This window comes from Labeo rohita, chromosome 3, assembly GCF_022985175.1.
Source record: "Labeo rohita strain BAU-BD-2019 chromosome 3, IGBB_LRoh.1.0, whole genome shotgun sequence".
In the NCBI taxonomy this organism is placed as follows: domain Eukaryota; kingdom Metazoa; phylum Chordata; class Actinopteri; order Cypriniformes; family Cyprinidae; genus Labeo; species Labeo rohita.
In genome coordinates this window covers 36,887,508-36,909,989 of record NC_066871.1, presented here as the reverse complement: position 1 = coordinate 36,909,989, position 22,482 = coordinate 36,887,508, and the positions used below count along the sequence as shown (strand labels likewise).

The 22,482-nt window shown below is 38.0% G+C and overlaps 1 protein-coding gene across 3 annotated transcripts in view; it reads right to left on the bottom strand.

Moving 5' to 3' along the window:
* Positions 1-22,482, bottom strand: part of cyth1a (cytohesin 1a) — a 66,136-nt gene that overhangs the window by 35,875 nt on the left and 7,779 nt on the right. Inside the window, exon 1 of one of the 3 annotated variants that reach the window (XM_051100790.1) lies at positions 16,006-16,238. The exons of 1 other annotated variant lie outside the window; for it this stretch is intronic. In XM_051100790.1, coding sequence (XP_050956747.1) covers positions 16,006-16,081 — 76 coding nt within the window. In that variant the 5' untranslated portion in view covers positions 16,082-16,238. Of the gene's footprint in view, positions 1-742; positions 963-16,005; positions 16,239-22,482 lie in introns of those variants that run through there. One more of the 3 variants, XM_051100797.1, reaches the window with a different exon arrangement.

Below are 22,482 nucleotides of genomic sequence, written 5' to 3'. Positions count from 1 at the left end.
GTTGAGGACAGTGAGGACAAAACAAGTTGTCAAAAACAACTCATTACCTCAACATAACAACCAAACATTACAATAACATAAACAAACTCATTAGGGATTTCTACAGCAACAATAAGTAACAGAAAGCTTTTACACACATATATATATATTTTTTTTTTAAATAAGAGGGTCATGGAACAATTAAACACATTCATTCCGTGTCAAAACCACTGAGGCCTTTCATTCACAATGAATAATTCATAACATAACTGCATACTCAAAAAGAAAAAGATACAGTTCACATGAGGGAGTATTGTTGTCAACAGAGACCCTATGCAACAATCTGACAGCATTACTACACTCATTCTACAAGCCTACAAAAAGTTTTTAAACGTTATAAACGTTATAAACGTTAACTACAGTTAAATGTGCCAAACTTTGTCAGAAAAGGGCGCATGAGAACCGTGAAACAAGATAATAATATTTATTCATATTTATTTAAAGCCAGTTTGTTTTCAACTAAATCAAAACAAAAACACGGCGGACATAAGAGTTGTTATACGAAAAAAAAAAAAATAATAATAATAATAATATCAACTTCTAAAGGAGTCAAAGCGCTACATGTAGTGAATCACATATCAACTGATTTTAATTTATCTCCAAAATCACGTTCGACATAAATAAACAAGGCACAATATTTAAAGCGCTTGTTTTTATGAAGAGTAAGTTTGGCAAAAAGTAACAGCTGCCGATCGTCACTCACCGACACCATCTTCGGATTTCAGCACCATCGCGCGTCTTTAGTCACTCGATACCGTAAATAAATCAACAGAGAGTTCAAAATATCTCGATTTACAACTACAACTCAACTTTAACGTCAACGTTCGAGAAGAGAGTCGGGTATTTTACATAATAGTCGAGACCGGAAGGATTGCGGTTGAGGAAGGGTGTTCGTCCATGAACAGGGGAGTGTCTTTTACCGTAACCGGCCAATCCCGAGCGCGTACCCGAGACCGAGAGGACAAACGCTTCTGTCGAGTGATTCTACACCGCTTCCGACACGGGCCGTGTCTCAAAACCCAACTCACTCACTCACTCACTCACTTACTGCCAACTATTGGCTATAACACAGCGCAAGTTTATCAATAAACGCTAAAAGCAGAGCATGAATTAAACCTTGTAGTTGTAAATATGACACATTTGGGTCGTTTTTAAAGAATTAAACGTGACATACAGTTTTTTTGGCTCGTACACCAACAGCTTTGTGTGGTACTTGAGAAAATCCTAGGAACAAAACTGTTGCTTGAATTCACAAATTAGCCACCTTTCCTAATGTATGAGCATGTGAAACTTTCAAGAGGGCAGCAAGAGAAATTAAATGAATTAATTTTATTAAGTTATATAAGAAACAAAGTGGCTTTATAGTCTTTATATTAGACTATAAATTTAACATGCAACAGATGAATAAATGTCTGATGATTTTTAACTCCTGTAATTTCTACTAAAACTCCCATATGGCTTATTAAAATCAGCAGTCTAGAGAATAAACAAAACACATCTCTGTTGGTTTATGAACAACTGCCGAATGTTAATACACCTTTACTTTCATCACTTTCTCATTAACAAGCATTTCTTATTTACAGCTGTTGTTACAGAAACTAAATCATCACATTCAGGAGTGACTACTGTATTAGTACACCCAAAACAAAAAATTTGGAGATTGGCTCCTATCACTCCCAAAGTTTTGCAGTGTGTACTGCACTGACATCGACTCATGTGTGTCACACCAACAGCAGTCTTCATAAACTACTCATGACAGACTAAATTACACTTATGGCTGATTTTGAAGTACGTAATTAACAAGTACTTTAAAAATACTTCAAGATGTTCAAACTGGGAGCTTGCATTCAATGCCCTAAAATGCTGCCTAGGTAGGCAGCTTACGAGGGTTTGAGACAAAGCCACAGTATTGAGTTTCGCCTCCACACCCTGTGCTGGCTGTGAGCGAGCGCCTGTAGGTGGGGGCAGGGAGAGTCAATGACGAACGCAGACAGAGAACGGCCCTGAACATGTGTTTGTGTGTGTGTGGCCCTGAGCCGAGAGCTACGAAAGACAGATAACACCTGATCACCTATTAAAACAAGTGTACAAGAGTACACTGTGCAGAATGGTCCCTTTTTTGTTTTATCAGAATACCTGTATGTAGCGTAACAGACTTGCATATGGCTGTACAAAAATGTATTTGATATTTATCTGATTCATCATACTAATTAAACAAGGGTGTGCACTATAAAACTAGAAGATTTGGTATAGTGAAAACAGTTTCTTTAATCATGTAAAATTGAAGTCACTTAATGATGTGGAGAAACTCACCACACCTGTTGTGTTATTCATTTAAATTTGGGTTGCCATTATTATATAACATATCATTTTAAACTTTTTGCTTTTTGTCTTGTTTGTTGCAACTTAGCCACACACCTCTAGCCATTGTGATGAGTACATAGATTAGTGCACTACATAACCATGTTGCCACGGCCCATTTGAGATAAAATCTAAAGCCTTCTTTGTAGACATGCATTCATGCATGTTGAGATGAGAGAAGTATTATGTTTCACAATAAATAAAGACAACAATTATTGAGGGCAGCTCTTTAGCCTAAGTGCTTTCAAGAACAGAATCTGAGAAAAAAAAGTTAAGGAAAGAGGAAAAACTTCTGTTTTAGCAATACTACCTGTGAAAAAGAAGTGGGGCTTACACTTTGTATGAGTACTACTTATTATAGAAATAATATAGCCTACTTTAAAAAGTTTTAGATACATTTATTTCACATGCAATTAGTTGAACTCAAGAATGCTTATTTTGACCCCCTTAAGCACATCTTGTCTTTGAAAAATGCTAAAAGTATACTGTTGGATGCATCGATCAGCATTTATGGTAAACTAAAATATACTGTAATGTTATTCTATTGAACCTTGTGTATCATGTAATCAAATATATCTGTAATTCCACATTTTTATTAAGTTGCAATTTATAACATTTAAAATACATAAAATTTAAATGTTTATAAAATAACACACTGCAGGTAAATTATATAATCAAGTATTTTACATGTGCTTTAAGTAGGCTATATTAGTCAACACATCAAAACAAGTGTACTTATTCATATCACATCAAAAGATTATTATAAATATAATTGTTTAAAATGTAGCTTCTTTTGCCGTAACACGTGTCCACACACACTTGTCCTAACTAGCTGCAACGGGTACACGCAAAAATTGTATTTTAGAAAAGATATTTCTGCGACGTCGCGGCTGGAACAACAACATCCAAACTTTTAATTATAATCTCAGGTAATGATTGGGTGCTTTATTGAGTGTTAAAAGTGTTCACATTTCTAATGTGAGTTTGAATATCATATTGCGTAACATTTTATAGACATACTGATATCAATAATAGATTTACCTCAGAAGCAAACATATAAAACTGCGAACTCAGTGTGAACCAACAAGCGTTTTCTATGACAATGATGAGTTTTAATAATGTTAAAAAGGTTTAATATTTATGAATTAGAGAATAAACTTGTCCATTTCATTGGGAGAGCAGTGGGATTCTGCGCTTCTAAATGGCTGTTATATTTTAGTGATTCTGTCGTGTCGCGTCTGGTGTGGACAGCCAAATTGCTTGTCGCTAAAATCTTTTCGCGTCGCGGTGTGGGCGCGGCTGTTTGTAAATTTTATGGGTCTCAACGTCCAGCTATTTTTAACTGTACAAAGCTGCTCGTTTCACTGCTTAATATTGCAGATTGGTATGTTTTATCATATTATTTTCATGTTTTATCTTAATTATGAACACAGATGTTTGCTGTGCAAACAGTTTTACCATTTAGGGGTGCGCAGGGTACAAATTAACGCGGGGTTGGTTGTAACAGGCCAGATTTAAATATTTCCACACACACTAGCATAACCAAATTTACAGTATTTACTAGTTGCCATAGCAACACTATACAGAGAAAAAAGTGCTCAAAAATTCAAAAGCCTTTTGAAGATATTGCTGAATATTTATTTTACCATAGTAAAAGTGAATTTTTGGCTGAAGTCAATTTTTAATCTCAGTTGATAGTGTTTATTTAAAATGAGACAAATCTGCTATTATTTCAATCTCCAATTTGTTATTTATCAGTTCAAATAGTTTATTAATGCTTAGGCAAACCAGCAGACACTAACCAGTTTTAAATTCCAGTCGTGCTGATGGGGAACGTTGTAAAACTGCCTAACAATCTGCCCTGCTATTATTAAACTATGTTATTCTATGACATTAGCCATGTAATTTCACTATTTGCGTTGATGGATTTTAAAAAGAAACCGCAAGAAACAGGTGAACGAAGACGGACAATCGATGTTTAATATTGAGAACTTATTATTTTAAGAAAAGTAAAGCATTTTGGCTCCTTTATGTGTCTCGTGTTCTATGAGAGCTGTGCTTGGAGGGAGGGGAGTGTTTTTCTGAATGTCTAAATGTGTTTCATCTATTTGCACACATTGTTTTTAACTATACTGTATCTGTGTTTTGCGATCAGGGCCGTCCCACGCACGGTTGCAATGTGTTCATTGTGAAACTCAAAAAATTAGATGATTTTTAATTCGTAAAAAACGCCATTATTTTATTTGAAAAAGTTTTTATTTTATCATTTTATTTTATTGACAAATAACTGTAATTATGAAACAAAGCGGCATATTTGTACTAGACAAGTGTGAAATTAACGTGGATAAAAATTATACTCCGAACGGCACTTGGATTTACACAAACTGAAAGATTCAAAGTGTTAGGTTGTGCGCCGCACTCCCCAATTAATTCTTCTTCTTCTCGTTATTTCCCTATAGCGGCTGATGAACCGGAAGTCTCGCCCATAGGCTTATTTCTGCACTGAAGAATAAGGTAAACAAAAATATAATTATTTAAAATTAAACTGTACTTTGTACAGTACAAGTGCACATTTGACACAATCAATCACACTTCTTTTTCGTAAGGTCTAGAGAGCATTCCTGTCTAGTTTAACAAATATCACCGCTGTGTCCCAGTCTAACAATGCGTCCTCTGTTGAGCAGTGCTGTACTGCATATGAAGAATGTCTTAGTGCGTCAACTGACCTACATACGTCAATTATACAAGACAATAAATCCTTGTTTTCAGATGTCAGGTCAGTTTTACAATATGTGAACGTTCAGACAATTGTGCAATAAAGAATTATGCAGGTCATTCAACATGGAAATTAGATGTCTAGATGTGTGGGCTGGTATCTGATTTATGTAAATATTGTGTAAATGTCCAATTGACACATGACTTGTTGCTAGGGTTTCCATGTCTATTGCTATTGTGTAAAAGGCATGCGCTGAAAACGCTGGTTTCTTTGTAAAATTCCAGATTACACATTTTCTGAAGAAAATGGAACCCGAAACAAGTTCCTCCTTCAAAATCCAGATGTTTTTACCTGTTTTAACTTTCACAAAGTGAATACTGCACATATAAACTCTTAGTAAAGTACTAGCACACATGCAATGTAGGATAAGTTATGATCAAGTTAATTCTTAGGTTGAAGGTTTGTGCAAATGCTAGCAAACTAGTTTAAAAACAAAACAGGTCTCTATGCTATCAAAGCCGCAGGATTCCTCTACTCGACCAAATCCGTGCTCTCAAACAGCTTTGTAAATGTGATTGTTGGCATGTTATCACAGCAGCACAAGCCTAGCTATTTGTGGAATGTTGTTTTTCCTTGTATTGTTTCTCAAGGCAGTGTCGGGAACCCTGGAATGTGGCTGTGGGAATGAAGACCAGGTATGTCATAAACGCTCTCACACAAATCAAATCCAGCATCTACCTACTGCATGTGCCAATACAACAGACAGTCATTAGAAACCACACAGATAAACAGGCCTTACCAAACAGTTGATGGCAGCCATTGACTTCCATAGTATTTTCTTTCCATTTTTTCTCATCAACGTTTTTAAAATATTTTCTTTTGTGCTCAACAAAAGAAAGAAATTTTTTGAACAGTTTTTGAACAACTTAAAGGCGAGTAAATGATGACAGAAGTTTAATTTTTGGGTGCACTATCCCTTTAACCTAAAGTGTCAGGAATGATGAGAAAGACCTTAGTTAAAGTGTTTAAAGTTAGTGCTGCAATAAAGAGATCTGTTTTCTGCTGTACTACCATAATGTTGTCTATAATACCATTAAAGTCCCATATGATGTTAGATTTTATGTTATTATATCATAAAAGAGTAACTCAGTGCCTTTGCTAGATAGTAGCTGGACACTAATTACCTTATTTTTTATTTCAAATTTAATTTTAAAAGATTTTCCATAGACTTACACCAGAAAAGAGCAAAAGCCTCTCAGAAGTTGTGGATTCCAGCACAACTTTTTCAAGAAAGATTATGAAGATAAACTTTACAAAAGAAAAAAAAAACATATATCTGAATAGAATGCACTGATGAATCAATAACCAGGAACACATACTAATAAACAATCTAAATTCTGATTTTATGTCAACAAGGACAAGCACTTCCAACTTCACCTTAAATGCAGCATGATCACAGGCCAAAATCTGCTTGTAAACAAATGCATTGAGTGACCTCTGCTGGATCTTACTGGGACTTACAGCAAACCACATAATGATAGAGCCAGCCTCAAAGAGACTTTCAAGTGGTGTTTGCCATGAAACTAAAGAAACAGAGAATGAAACACAGATATTGCAAGTCAAGGCGTGAAATATTGTTATAAATATCTCCTGTTTGTTACCACTATTTTGGTATTTTGTTTTGTAGTTTTATGTAATTGTAATTTAATATTCAATTTTATACATTTTTGTACATTTGTAGGACATACGTAATTGAATTATCTAAGCAAATAATCCAAAGGATGATCTAAGGTATGTAGACTTTAATCAAAGACTATATTTATGCCACATTTCATTAGCGTACAGTAAATTTCATGACTCCTGTTTAACGCTGATAGGAAATCAATTGGAATTAAGGTTATTTTGCTGCTATAAGAGCCTCAGTAATCCACTAAGTCCTGGATTTGGCTCTCCAGCTGGTTCCTCTCAGTTTCTGACCTTGCTAGGGAGATTAAAGCAGTGGGCATTTCCTGGCAAGGGCCCCACAGCAGAGAACTACAATGTCCCACTTCAGGACATTGACCCCCACACATATTATATGTCTACTGTCAAAAAAAGAGTTTGCAGCAAAGGTTTGATTGTGTTTTTAATTGTTGTTTTTATACACATGTAGGTGGATGTTTCAGCACCTGGTGGAAAACCTTCCCAGAAGAGTTTGCTTCAGTTATAAAGCAGCACCAAAGGGAGGTATTACTTCTTTACTTTGCATACAATTGAAATAAATTGTTCATCAAGACACGAGAGGTCAGGCTCTGTTGTTAATTGATGATGATGGGTTTTGGCTCACTGTTCCAGTTCATCCCAAAGGTGTTCAGTGGGGCAGTCGGCCAACATGGCAGATTTTCAAGCACTGTTTATCACTGGACTCTACGGGGTCCAGGATCATGACTTTAAAAAATGATGAGAAGAGTGCACATTTATCATACACGTGTGAAAAAGTGAGCTAAACTGTATTGAATGTGCACTTCTTTATTTCAAAATTAGGGGCCATCATGGCCTAATGGTTAGAGAGGTGGACTTTGAGTCTCGGACTTCGGGTTTGAGTCTCAGTACCGGTGGGAGACTGAATGAGCAGTGCTCTCTTCCACCCACAAAACCACGACTGAGGTGAGACCCCTAAACTGAATCCCCAACTGCTCCTCCGTTGCTGCAGCAAAAATGGCTGCCCATTGCTCCATGACTACTAGTAAAAAAGGGGCACAAATTCCAAGCGTGGGACACCATACTTGCCCACATGTCATGTGACATGTGCATCCTTTCCTTTCCTTTCAATTATGGGGCCAAGCACAAGACAGGCAAAATGAGGAGATAAGCATGGCTGGGAGTATCAGACCAACTGCAACAATGAGTGGTTAAAGACATTTTTAGTTTGTTACAGATGAAATGGCAGAAAGAAAAAAAAAACAATCACTAGTAATACAATTGAATTGTTTGTCACTTTTGACCAATAGGTGGCGCTGTTAAAAAACTATTATTGTGTGGTCAATGTGAGATGACACTGACATAAAAGTTTGGTGTCAATACGCCTAAGAATTGCAGAGTTGCAGCCTCACAATCACCAACAATTTCACTGATGCACTACGGTTTGGTCTATCAAAAAGCTTTCAGACCAACGGTATAGGAGTTTTCAAAGAAATTCAAAATGGCAGACTGCAACCCTGGTGAAAAAAACAGCATATGCTGGTAGGTATGTTTTGATGCTGGGATGCTGGTTAGGTAGGTTTTGATGCTGGTTTAAGCTGGTCCTTTGCTGGTTTATGCTGGTCCTTGACCAGCAACATGACCAGCAAAAACCAGCAAAGGACCAGCTTAAACCAGCTAAGGACCAGCATAAACCAGCATCAAAACATACCTACCAGCATATGCTGTTTTTTTCACCAGGGAAGTTCAACCTAATATGTTGATGTTCTTGGGATGATCCAAGTAATCTATCAAGACCATTATATTTCATTACAAATTATACATTTTGTCCAGAAGGTGGCACTGTTCCAATACTTTTTGTATACATTCCGAGTATAAGCTCGATGACACAATGACACGCTAATGGGTTTGTGAAATACAGCATTTTATGTCGAAATTCAAAATGGCCAATATTAGAAAACTCGATTCGACTTGGCATGCTGCACTGAATCAAAAGAGACAATTTTTTAAACTGTTCAGAAGTTATAAGTTATAACTCTGTATGCAGCCTCAGGTGATGCTTGTAATATGTACCATGTTTGGTCAAAATACGCAAAAACATTGAGGAGATATAGACTCCATTTTGGCATGCTCTTTGTCGAATTCGTTCAAAAGTCGTTACTTGACATGAACCAAGGAATCAAACAAAAAAAGAATTTTTCTTCTAAATGTTACATTTCAGAAGTTATTAGCGTAAACATGAGTGCAACTTTGAGCTGTTGGTGGCACGTTTGAAATAGAAACTTCAAACTTTGGTTAATGTTGAGACTTTCCTCTATTTGTGTGCCAAATTTCATAACTTTCCCACAAGCGGTTCTGTGGAACGGAAGTAGACTTAGTACATTTAAGCACTTTTAATAAGTGCACCTTGTAATAATGTCAAAATTAAAAGTTTTACATTTTATATTCACTGTTTTAATATTCTTTTGTCATGTTTTTAAGTGCACTTGTTTAGATGTGCTGACTTTTAACTGTAGCATGTTATGCAAAATTAAATTAAAGTTAATACATTTTAAATGTACTAAATTGCAACTTTTTTTATTATGTGTAATTACAAATATATATTTAAATAAACAACATAAAAATGACATAAAACTGTTTTAGTTTACCAAAAATGCATTTTTCAAACATAATAAAACTATTAAAATTATTTAAAATTATACAATGTTGTATGTAAATCCTACTTAATTTGGTAAAAACTCATTAAATATAGTTTAATCTTGCATTTAATATAAGTTTAAACTATAATTTTTCATTTATTAAAACAAGTCTTATCTTATTTAGTATTTTTGTCTGGTTTCTAGTCAAAATATTTTAAAATTCTTACATTAAAATGCATTCACTAGGTCAGCAAAATGAAAAGATATTTAGTGTTGTTTTAAGCAAAATGCACTTAATTTCTGTTTATTTCTCCATGGAAACAAGTAAAATTATCTGGCAGTGGGGTAAGTAAAACATTCTTAAAACAGGAGTATTTTACTTACCCCACTGGCAGACAGTTTTACTTATTTTAAGAAAACTGCACTTAATTTAGATTTTTCCCCTGGAAACAAGAATATCTTATGCCATTTTGCTTATCTAGTAAATGCATCTTAAAGGGGTCATTGGATGCCCTTTTTCCACAAGCTGATATGATTCTTTAGGGTCTTAATGAAAAGTCTATAATATACTTTTAAAAAATCTAAAACAACACCCTTTTTACCTTGTCAAAATGAGCTCTGCAAAAATCATCCCATTCTTAGGGGACTGTTCCTCTAAATGCAGATGAGCTCTGCTCGCCCCTGCCCCTCTCTTCTCTCTGTGGAGTGACGAGCATGTTTACTTTAGCCGCATTTAGCTGCTAAACTTGCTAACTAGCACATTATTAGGAAAGGCGATCGCAATTCAAAGAATCAAAAAAAAAAACTTATACTCACTTCTGCTGTAAGTAAAGCTGGATCACGAATGATTTGCACGAACATAGACGCATTTATGTAGATCTGAGCCGTAATTCCCTTCATGTCAAACAATCCACTGCATCTTCAGCTGCTCAGATGTGGGTGTAAATGCCACCACTATGTTCAGGCATCCAGAAACCTCAATCGCTCAATCGGAGATATTCTTTTTTACATCCCTAATCTGGCAAAAAACAATGGATGGACTTTTTATCATTCTAGGTAAGACGATTTGCCAATCAACATGGCCAACACACATTGGGTGTTGCCAAACAGGCATCTGAGAATGGCTGAATTTGCAAAAATGGGACATTATTTTTACAGATTAATTAAAACCACTTATAGATTTTTATCATTATTTTGATTTGTAAACAAGTCAAATACAAAATGTTCAAACAATAAGAAAAGTGAACTTTTCTTGAAACTTTAACTGAAGATTTTTTTTTTTACCATAAGAGGTACCCTTTTAAAAGTTTACTTCTTTTTCAAACTGGTATTTACAATAATCAGATTTTATGACATTTGTACCACACATTTACTCTCTCCTTCTAACAGACTCAGTTTATCATGTGCTAACTGGTGATGCTCAACCCTAGTGAGCACAGTGTGACAGTCTAAAGCAGCTATGACAAATACAACAGTAACTATTAAATCTTGCATCTTGAATCTAGAATGCCCACCTCTTCCACAACCCTCTGTGTTTTTCCAGCACTCGGACTAATGAGCCCTTGTCTTGATCTGTTCTCGGCGTTCAGAGCCGCCTCCAGCTGTCTCCAACCAAAAATCAAAACGTAGGGAACAATTTCCATGTCACACAGTGGACGGCAGCTATAATTTGGAAGCACCTGCTCTGAACTGAAATACACAGGGATTTAATTAGAGCGATATCAATCTCCTAATTATCATCAGGAGCAATTAAAACACTGTCATGGGATTCATTTCAGATTTTATTGCACTCACTGTGCCAATTAGCTGGAGGTTGTCATGTTTTTGGAGGAAACATTCACCGAATACCGTTGGACTGGATGCGAGGCGACATTAAGGCCTTGTCAGATGTCAGCTCGACTAGCATGTTCAGTTTAACCATGATAAAGAGGAAGTACTTTATTTTAAACAGTTACATCAACAATTTAGCTATGATTAAGAATATGAAATTGTGATCCAGCCATTAGATGAGTCACACAAGACTCTCCAACAGCATTCACACATTAGTTCAAACTCACTGCCATTATTTGTTTAAGTTGGGTGGGTGATGAAGCTGATGGAGTCACAGAGTTTAGCAACATGAACTCACATGAACTGTAACACAACCAGATGACGACATTTCCGAACAAAGCTCCATTTCCCAACACAACGGGAACAAATTTCTTGTGGTCCTTATCACACCAGCTCAACCTACAAACTGGAATATTCAGGTTTAGAAATTCCTGTCCAATAACCACCCTCTGCCCGGACACAATATATCTGCTGACTCAACATAGTTGCAAAATCCTACAATCGCTTCCTTAATCTGGCACCCTAATGAACATGCTAACTGAAAGTAACCCCTAGGCCAGTGTCAGCATGCCAAATACCCATTGCTTGCAAATCAGTCCCTGTGTAATTAATCGCCACATTACTGGTGAGGTACTACAACAAAACCCACAATCCTGAAGTGAGTTTCACCTGAACTAATTTGAGACATAGAAAAGGGAACTGCATGGTTAACATTAACAGGTAACATCACTAATGTTACAGAAAAGCGGAAGAGCCAGTATTGGTATTTGCTGATTAGAGACACAAAAATACAGTCTGATTTGTATATATCATAGTAGTTCAGTCTTAAAGGCTTCAAATGTACACACTTGCAGCATCATCATCATCATCATCATCATACACTAAGTCAAGACCATCTCCTGAGACCTAGACTAATAGACCAATTTGAAGTTTGCAAATAGTGATGCTGTTTTTTTTTTGTTTTGTTTTGTTTTCGGAGCCTAAAATGAGATAAAATAGGTAGAAGTTATGCAAAATGTTAATAGTGATAGGTTTAAATAGTATTTCATGGTGTAACTGTAGGGCTAGTACAATATGCCACATATGTGAATATTATGTAGACCTATTGTTTTAATCAAATATGTGACCCTGGACCACAAAACCAGTCATAGGTAACATGGTTATATTTGTAGCAATAGCCAACAATATTGTATGGGTTGAAATGATCAATTTTTATTTTATGCCAAAAATAAGTAAAGATCATGTTCCATGAAAATATTTTGTAAATTTCCTACCTTAAATATATCAAAACCTAATTTTTAATTAGTAATATGCATTGCTAAGACCTTCATTTGGACAACTTTAAAGGTAATTTTCTTTATATTTAGATTTTTTAGACCCTCAGATTCCAGATTTTCAAATAGTTGTATCTCGCCCAAATGTTGTCATATTCTAACAAACCATACATCAATAGAAAGCTTATTTATTCAGCTTTCAGAGCTGTATACATCTTAATTTGCAAAAATTGACCCTTATGACTGGTTTTGTGGTCCAGTGTCACATATATGCTTTAAATGTAGAGTAATCATAGCAGTTTCATCAGTTATAGCAGTCTGCTCTATAAACATCTGTGTTTAGCTTTAAATAGCGTCTTTGACAACAGCATTCTATAAAAATTATTTGCATTCTGATTCTGACATCCAAAGGCACAAAAACATATATCCGTCCCTGGACCACAAAACCAGTCATAAGTGTAAATTTTTTAAAATTGAGATTTATACATCATCTGAAAGCTTTCCATTGATGTATGGTTTGATAGGATAGAATAATATTTGACCGAGATACAACTTTAAAATCTGGAATCTGAAGGTGCAAAAAAATCAAAATACTGAAAAAAACACCTTTAAAGTTGATCAAATTAAGTTCTTAGCAATGCATAATTACTAATCAAAACTTAAGTTTTGATATATTTACGGTAGGAAACTTACAAAATACCTCCATGGAACATGATCTTCACTTAATATCATAATGATTTTTGGCATAAAAGAAAAATCGATAATTTTGACCCATACAGTATATTTTCGGCTATTGCTACAAATATACCCGTGCTACTTAAGACTGGTTTTGTGGTCCACGATGACATATATATTTTCTCTTATTCCATTGATTTTACTTAAGTACACTTCTGTGGACTTATCTGCAAATCTTTTTTTTTTCTTTTAATAAATATACTTCTTGAAATTTGAAGTACAGCCTAAGTGTAAATTTGGCCCTGCCCCAAATTCCACCAAAAGTATACTTCAGTTTTTACACGTAGGCAAGGGACAGAGTAGAGTGTGTGTGACGCAAATTCTGTCATCAGAATAGTATGCACAGGTCGCACATGTGCACTGTTATTTTACAGTAATCAGTTGTTCCAAAAGGTGGCAACACTGCCCCAGGCTGTTGTTTCACAGTAGGAAGCAAAACTAAAAAGACGGAACAACAAAACAGCGGAGGCTGCAACACCAACAGACACTCACACTGACAAGTGCTTGTGAGCGAGAGGGTATAAGACAGCTCAGCTTTGATTTAAAAGAGTTCAAAAATATTTGTTATTGGTCATAATTTACAGGGAAAGCCTCAAGTCTTTTTGAGTATAACGCTACAAGCTTGGCACACCTATTTTTGGGCAGTTTCTCCTATTCTTCCTAGGAGGACCTCTCAAGCTCCATCATGGATGAGGAGCATTTTCAGATCTCTCCAGAGATGTTCAATCAGGTTCAAGTCTGGGGTCTGGCTGGGCCACTGTAGGACATTCACCGAGTTGTTCATAGACACTCCTTTGTTATCTTGGCTTAGAACCGTCACCCCAGTCTGAAGTCCAGAGCACTCTGGAGCAGGTTTTCATCAAGAATGTCTCTGTACATTGCTGCATTCATCTTTCCCTCGATCCTGACTAGTCTCCCAGTTCCTGCTGCTGAAGAACATCCCCAGAGCATAATGCTGCCACCATCACTGTAGGGATTTGGCCAGGTGATGAGCAGTGCCTGGTTTCCTCCAGACAAAGAGTTCAATCTTTGTTTCATCAAACCAGAGAATTCTGTTTCTCATGGTCCGAGAGTCCTTCAGGGGGGCTGTCATGTGCCTTTTCCTGAGAAGTGGCTTCCGTCTGGCCACTCTACCATACAGGCCTGACTGAGTTTAGCCAGGCAGCCCACTCTAGAAAGAGTCCTGGTGGTTCCAAACTTCTTCCGTTTACAGATGATGGATGCCACTGTGCATATTGGGACCTTCAATACTGCAGAAATTTTTCTGTACATTTCCCCAGATCTGTGCCTTGATACAATCCTGTCTGTGAGGTCTACAGACAATTCCTTGGACCTCATGGCTTGGTTTGTGCTCTGACATGGACTGTGGGACAGCCTTTCCAAATCATGTCCACTCAACTGAATTTACCACAGGTGGACTCTAGTCAAGTTGTAGAATCATCTCAGGGATGATCAGTGGAAACAGAATGCACCGAGCTCAGTTTTGAGTGTCATGGCAAAGGCTGTATATACTTACGTATATGTGATTTTTTTTTTCTTCATTATTTTTATTTGTAATAAATTTGCAAAGATTTCAAACAAACTTCTTTCACGTTGTCATTATGGCATAATATTTGTAGAATTTGGAGGAAAATAATGAATTGAATCCATTTTGGAATAAGGCTGTAACATAACAAAATGTGGAAAAAGTGAAGCACTGTGAATACTTTCCGGATGCACTGTATGTGTTCGTGCACAACATCAAATGGAGTATACTTTGAAAGGCTCACACCTGGACTTTGAAAGTCCACACTTTCATGACGTAATAAAGCTTTGACTGTCGGGTAGAAGTCTGACATGGAGCTCAACTCAGTGCGGGGGCACAGGGTGGCCACAAAGGGGGTGCTCACGAACACCCTTCTGAAAGTTAAAATGACTAATGTAACACCTTACGGTCTCGTGGACTTAGCGGACAAGCGCACGTGGCAGCCATTGTAAGTCTGCAAGAGTGCAAGTGTGCCATTTAGACAGGGCTGATTAAGCACACTTTAAACAAATGGGCTCTGGATTTTTTGAGGTTTAAAAAAAAGGAAGCAAAAGCACTATAGAATCACAGATGTATCGCAACAGTAGTCCATATGACTTCAAAATATCTCGATTTCTGTTCATTCTTATGTGAATGATTCATGTGAATTGTAATGAGACCTAAACCAACACTAAGTTTATGTAATCTTGAGAGGTTTGGTAAAGATGCTTATTAAATCTTTTCACCGTTGGGTTTGAGGGATTAAATCTTAATGCCATTAACTGATTTCTTCCCTCAGCTCCTGCCTGTGAGACTAAAGATCCTTTAAGCTGACCATACAGGTTCATTAGGCAGAAACAAACTCAGTCCTTCCGTTTGCTTTCACATGTTGATTCTAATGCATTGAAATACTATAGCACTACATGAAAGCTGCACAATTTGGTCTTCTCAAAGGGATATAAATGAGTTTTGACTCGTCAATGCTGCTTATTGGCCCAGGCAAAAAGAGCCCACCTCCTAGCTGTATGATATTTTTGTCTCGCATGTCCCTCTGTTTTTGCTTGTTTTATCATCCACCAGTCAAAAGATGTCAAATCGGGTTTCTTAACATAACAGCACAATCCTGACCAGTAATAATTATGATAGCAATGGTTATGTTAACCAGAGAATCAGTAGAAAACATATTGGTTATGATTACAATGCTATAAAAGATTAGACAGCTCTTACCTGAAAGACTCCTTGGTATCGTTGGACATAAGAAAGCTTGAAAACTGGACACACACAATTCACTAACACTCCCCATGACCTCAGAACGAATGCTTTTCTGCTCTCTGTTTGCTGCTTTTCTCCCTTCCCCGATTTCAGCACACAGGTCAAGCTATGCACACCCAAACCAGCCTGCCTGTCATGTCTCAGTATCTCACAGCGTTTGCTCTGTAGTCCACGGGTCTTGTCCTCTTCCTCTTTAGGTCATCATGTTTGTGTGTGCGTTTGTGCCTTGCTTGATAATCTCAACTTCTCTATGACACTTTCAGTACTTCACAATGCAATTTACGTGTTTGTTTCCTCTTTCTCAACTTGCTGTAAGAACTGCAATGCTTCTCTTCCCCTCTCGCTGCTAATAATGTCTCGCTCCACTTCTCTGCTCTCCTAATCTGCCTCTTTCTCTCAGACACACTGACTCTTAGATACTCTTAGTCTCCACACACAAACGCAGAAAAAAACAAAAAAGCAAACAGATAGACACCACTGTAAAAATGTGTTGGTTATTCTAAAATATGTACATTTTTAAAGGTGACCTATTATGCCCCATTTTACAAATTTGTAAAATAAGTCTGAGGTTGCCCCAGAATGTGTCTGTGAAGTTTCTGCTCAAAATATGCCACAGATCATTTATTATATCATTTTGAAAATGCCTATTTTGAGTGGCAGCAGAAACAGGTTGTTTTCATGCAGGGCTCTTTAAAAGCAAATGAGCTGCTGGTCCCCTGCCCCCTTTTCCAGAAAAATGCTGTGCCGTTATAGTTCGTTCCTCAGATACTCTGCCAAAAAATCTCTTTTTAAACCATATTAAACTTCTGATAACACATCCAAAGCATGTGCACATAAAGTGTCTGTCACACGGCATGTGAGTATTAAACTAAACTGCCAATTGCACACAAGATTATGTTAAAAACACATGAGTTACAAAAACAGTCATGTCTGTGAAGTTTACAATGGCGTTTTAGTGCCACGTTAAAAAAAAAAAAAAAAAAAAAAATTACGAGATTTAAATTGTAATATTTTGAGAATAAAGTGTAAATATATCAAGAATAAAGTGGAATTTACAAAAATAAAGACAAAATTTTGAGAATACAGTGTTTTGAAAATAAAGTTGGAACATTTTGAGGATAAAGGTGGAATGTTTCAAGTATAAAGTCGAAATGTTTCGAGAATAAAGTCGGAATGTTTCGAGAATAAAGTCAGAATGTTTCCAGAATAAAGTTGAAATGTTTTGAGAATAAAGTCAGAATGTTTGTAGAATTCAAAAAGAATAAAGTCAAATGTTTAAGTGGAAATGTTTCAAGAAAAAGTCTGAATGTTTCGAGAATAAAGTCGGAATGTTTGGAATGTTTGTTTAAAATAAAGTCGGAATGTTTCTAGAATAAAGTCGGAATGTTCCGAGAATAAAGTCGGAATGTTTTGAGAATAAAGTCGAAATATTTCGAGAATAAAGTCAGAATGTTTGTAGGATAACGTCAAAATGTTTCGAGAATAAATCAGAATGTTTAAGAATGAAATGTTTCAAGAATAAAGTTGAAATGTTTTGAGAATAAAGTCAGAATGTTTCCAGAATAAAGTCGGAATGTTTCGAGAATAAAGTTGGAATGTTTTGTAGAATAAAGTCGGAATGTTTGTAGGATAACGTCAAAATGTTTCGAGAATAAAGTCAGAATGTTTAAGAATAAAGTCGAAATGTTTCAAGAAAAAAGTCTGAATGTTTCGAGAATAAAGTCAGAATGTTTCGAAAATAAAGTCGGAATGTTTCAAGAATAAAGTCGGAATGTTTCTAGAATAAAGTCGGAATGTTCCGAGAATAAAGTCGGAATGTTTTGAGAATAAAGTCGAAATATTTCGAGAATAAAGTCGGAATGTTTCGAGAATAAAGTCAGAATGTTTCGAAAATAAAGTCAGAATGTTTCTAGAATAAAGTCAGAATGTTTCGAGAATAAAGTTGGAATGTTTCGAGAATAAAGTCGGAATGTTTTGAGAATAAAGTCGGAATGTTTAGAAAATAAAGTCAGAATGTTACGAGAATAAAGTCGGAATGTTTCGAGAATAAATTCGAAACATTTCGAGAATAAAGTCAAAATGTTTGTAGAATATAGTCGAAATGTTTTGAGAAAACAGCACCGTTTTTACGTACCTTACTGCGCATTTCGCGACAGTTTCAATGAGAAAGGTCCACTGAGTGGCGCTTAAATGCAAGTTCAAGTTCAGTATGTTTTTGAACCCTACGGTGGTTTAGCATTCAAATATCCGGGGACTTTGTTAATGCTCTATCATCTTGAAAAACAAAACCCATGCAAAACACATTTGTTGACGTAAGTGTGCCATTTGAATCTTCCGTGTGTACACATTTGAACTGTGTTGTGCGCTTTTTTAATGAAACTCTGTAAATCATACTTTGTGTGAAAAAAAAAAAATGTGTTGGCGTTTTACTGCCTCTAGTGTTCATTTCTTTTGGAAACTGCAGTGATATGTACTTATTGGTACTTTTCACTTCTTGTGCCCCCAGGTACGTTTTTGCCATGAGACCAGGTAGGTGTTGGCAGTGTGTGTACACAACCACCCTATAATGATAAAAATCAACTCAGTGGTATTTTTTTAATCCCTATAAATAGTATCCTCTTTTTCAAATCAAGCCATTCTCGGCTTCTTGGCTGTGTGACGTCATACAGAACAAGACTGCTCCCACGATTGACATGGCCGTCTTACCTTAGACCCACCCTGAGGGAGCTGTAAACAATCCGAATGCCACTGTTTCGATGCCAGAGCAGGGACGTAGACAAGAATAGCTCCTAAGCGACTGAGGTGTTGTCACGGTTGTGTCAGACTGAGACAAACAAAGATGAGATATAATTAACAGTCTTTAATATAATCCAAAAACAAAGGTAAACAGGAACAGCAGGAAGACACACACCAAACTACATCAAGGTCCGATGACAAACACTGAACTGAATACAACTTATAAAGGGGTGCAAACGATACATGGCTTAACAAGAAACGGAACAGGAAAACCATATAAGGACACAAGGGAGAAACCAACATAACAGTCCAACGGGGGTGTGACAAGGGCAAAAACAACAGTGCAAGGGGTCTGACACTACTCCCCACTCCCGGAAGGCGCGACCTCGCGCCGTAGAACAAACAAAACAAAAGAGTGGATGTGGGCAGGCAACAAAAAGTTCAAAGTAGGAGGAGGCTCAGGCGGAGGACGGACTCCCAGGAGGAGGACAACAAACAGAGTCCAGGGTGGTGACGACAGAGGATTGAGCCAAGGAGGAGACAGAAGGAACCCAGAGCAGGAGGAGCCAGGTGAGACCCAGATCGCAGCCACGATGGTAGTCCACGGTGGAGTCGACCGAGGGAGGAGCCATGGTGGAGGAATGGCTGACGACTCCAGGGGGCCGACCGATGGCGGCGGAGCAGGTGGAGACGGAGAGCCGAAGATCCAGGGCGACACTGAGGATCCGAAGGGCCAAGGCGGAGCCCAAGGCTCTGGTGACCGAGGCAGAGGCGGAGATCCGGAGGGCCGCAGCGGAGCTGGAGCGACAGCAGACTGAGGCAGAGCTGGAGGGAGGGAGGAGCCCAACGGAGCCGGTGGGACGGAGCGACGAGGCGCAGCCAAAGGAGTGGAGTCCAGAGGCGATGGCGGGACGACCGACCAAGGCGGAGCCGGAGGGATGATGGAGCCCGGTGGAGCTGGTGGACCGATGGGCGACGATGGAGATGAGGGAGCTGAGAGCCGGGGTGGAGCCGCTGGGTCGAAGGGCCAAGGCGGAGCACAGGACTCAGAGGCTGGAGGCGGAGACGAGGGATCCTCCAGCCATGACGCCGATGGACCGCACTGATGGTGGGCTGAGGGTGAGTAGCGGGGCTGCCAGGAGACAGCGGTGGTAAGGCTGATGCAGCAGTGCCAACAGGAGGAGATAACACAGGGAGGGTGGGTGGGAAATCTAGGCCGGTATATTGTTCAGAGCATGCAGGAAATTTCACATGACTATCCTCAGTGAAATTGGTTAAGTCCAGTTCAATTTCTAACAGTCCCAGTTCCAGACTCCTCTCACCCTCAGCGGTGCAGTGGGCGGTGCTGTCTTCAGCACCCTCATGCTCCACTGGAACATCCCCCGTCGCGGGCATTGTGGCCGGCTCTCGCACCTGGTCGGACTTGATAGGCTCCGGCTCCATAGCGTTCTCTAGCGCTGTCACTCCTAGTGGTGATAGCTCTGTCGCTATTGGCTCGGGCTCTCCATCCGCAGTGGGTTCGGGCTCAGGCTCCACGAGTCGGGGTGGTGGTGGGCTGGGCTCTGGGTCTTGTTGCGAGACGTCTGTGAGGTGTGGCTGAACGAGATCGCTGTCTTCCTCCGCTTCCCCCAACGTGAACGTCGATCCGCTCATCCACAATGCAAGGTTTATGTAATTTTGTAGAGTCCAGCAGGGATCTCCGTGGGGCATGACGAAGTGGAGGTCATCGTCCAGACCACACCTAAATCCCTCCATCAGGCAGACATCTGAGCCTCTGAAGACGCAGAGGATTAATGTTACTTTCATTTTTTAAAGGGAATGCACCCTCCGATCTAACTAAATGCATCTATTTTCATGCAAATCATTCGAATCCAATTTCACCTACAGAAGAAGTGAGTATAAGGGCTTTTTATCAATCTTTGCAAATCGCCTTTCCTAATAATGTGATAGTAAGTTTCACGGCTAAATGCAGCTAAAGGACGGCTCGTTACCCCACAGAAGAAAGGGGCGGGGTGAGCAGAGCTCATTAGCATTTAAAGAGTCATGCAACAAAACGGGTTGCTGTGTAAAGAGCTGATTTTGACAAGGTAAAAAGGATGTTGTTTTACATTACCATTGAGAAATTTTAACCAAAGTATATTATAGACTTTTCATTAAGACCCTAAAGAATCATATCAACTTGTGGAAAATGGGCATCCGATGACCCCTTTAAATGTATAACATTGTGTACATTCAGTCATTTCTAACTATTTCATGTCTGTGGTTGACCCACAGCCTCAAGTTAAAATGCCTCTTTCAAAGGCATTTTAACAACTTTATGCCTGGTTAAATCTCTAAAGACTATCAGCTGTTGCTTGGCAACATGTGGCAGAAATTCCTCGGTACTGGGTGTTAAGCTGCTGGTTTGTTGTTTATTTAATATTTATAATCAGACTTTTTGGGAAATGCATACGTAAACAGCTTTTGCACATTTGTCTCCCAGAACTATTTCCCCCTTTCATTTTTTAAAGCAACACACATAAACATGCACCAAAATGTGACGTCTAACAAATGGATTATTGGAAGAGACACTGTTGTCCTTGAATGTCGATCTCTTCAATGACCAACTGTGCCTGTCATTAGCTGCGAATCACCCCAGTGGTCACATATCTAATATGTTATATACCAACCAATTACCTTTCAGCACGCCAACTGTCTTTCTGTCAGTCACAGTCAACAAGAGAGTAAAAACCACAGTACAGAGAGCATGAGAGAGACGCTGGGGGATGAACGTCTCATGCGTGAGCTGCAAAGTCAGGGAATGAAAATGCTGCAGCTGCACGTCAAATGCGTCACAGGACAGCATATATAGCCCTTTCTGTCAACTCAGCATCTTTCCTCACATTTGACTGTCACTGCCCTTTGAGCTGCCATTTATTCTGCAGCTCTGAAGACATGCAAAAATTCAGGAAAAAGAACACAAATAGCATCTTCTGAAAGTCTGAAGCAGCTCTTTAGAGGTCAAACAAGGTTCCCACATCTGATCAATGAACTCCACATGAATTTCCACATGTCATTTATTATTATTAACAGTGTTGGGGGTAACACATTACAAGTAACGTGAGTTACGTAACCAGATTACTTTTTTATTAACTAATAAAGGAACACATTACTTTGTAATTTACAAGAAAATATCTGAGCTTATAAAAGTGACGCCAGTTACTTTGTTTTCCCATTTATTGGCTGACAGCTCTCCTGTTCCCATGTTGAGAGAAATCAGAAGGCGTTGCGTGTGCTGTGTAAACATGATGTTACTGTAGTTTTAGACTAAATGTGAACATGCAACATGTCTCACTCGCAAAAAAAAAAATAAAAAAATAAAAAAAAAACAGATGCAGTATTCATCAAAATTTATTAAACCTGCAATAATTAAATACATTAAATTACACAAATATCCGATATGTATTTAATCCCATTGTATTAACCAATGTCTCTGCTGCTGACCTTTGTTGATTTAGTTCAACCATACTAATAAGCAAAAATGACTTGACTTGACTTTTCCCTCAGCCTAAAGCTTATTCATTTCACTTTTTGATGTAAAAGGGCTTTTATATTTGCTAAAAATATAACTTTTTATATTTTTAAACAAACAAGCAAGCCCTGCCCAGATATAAAAAGTAACATGAAAGTAATGCAAACGTAACGTAATGCATTGCT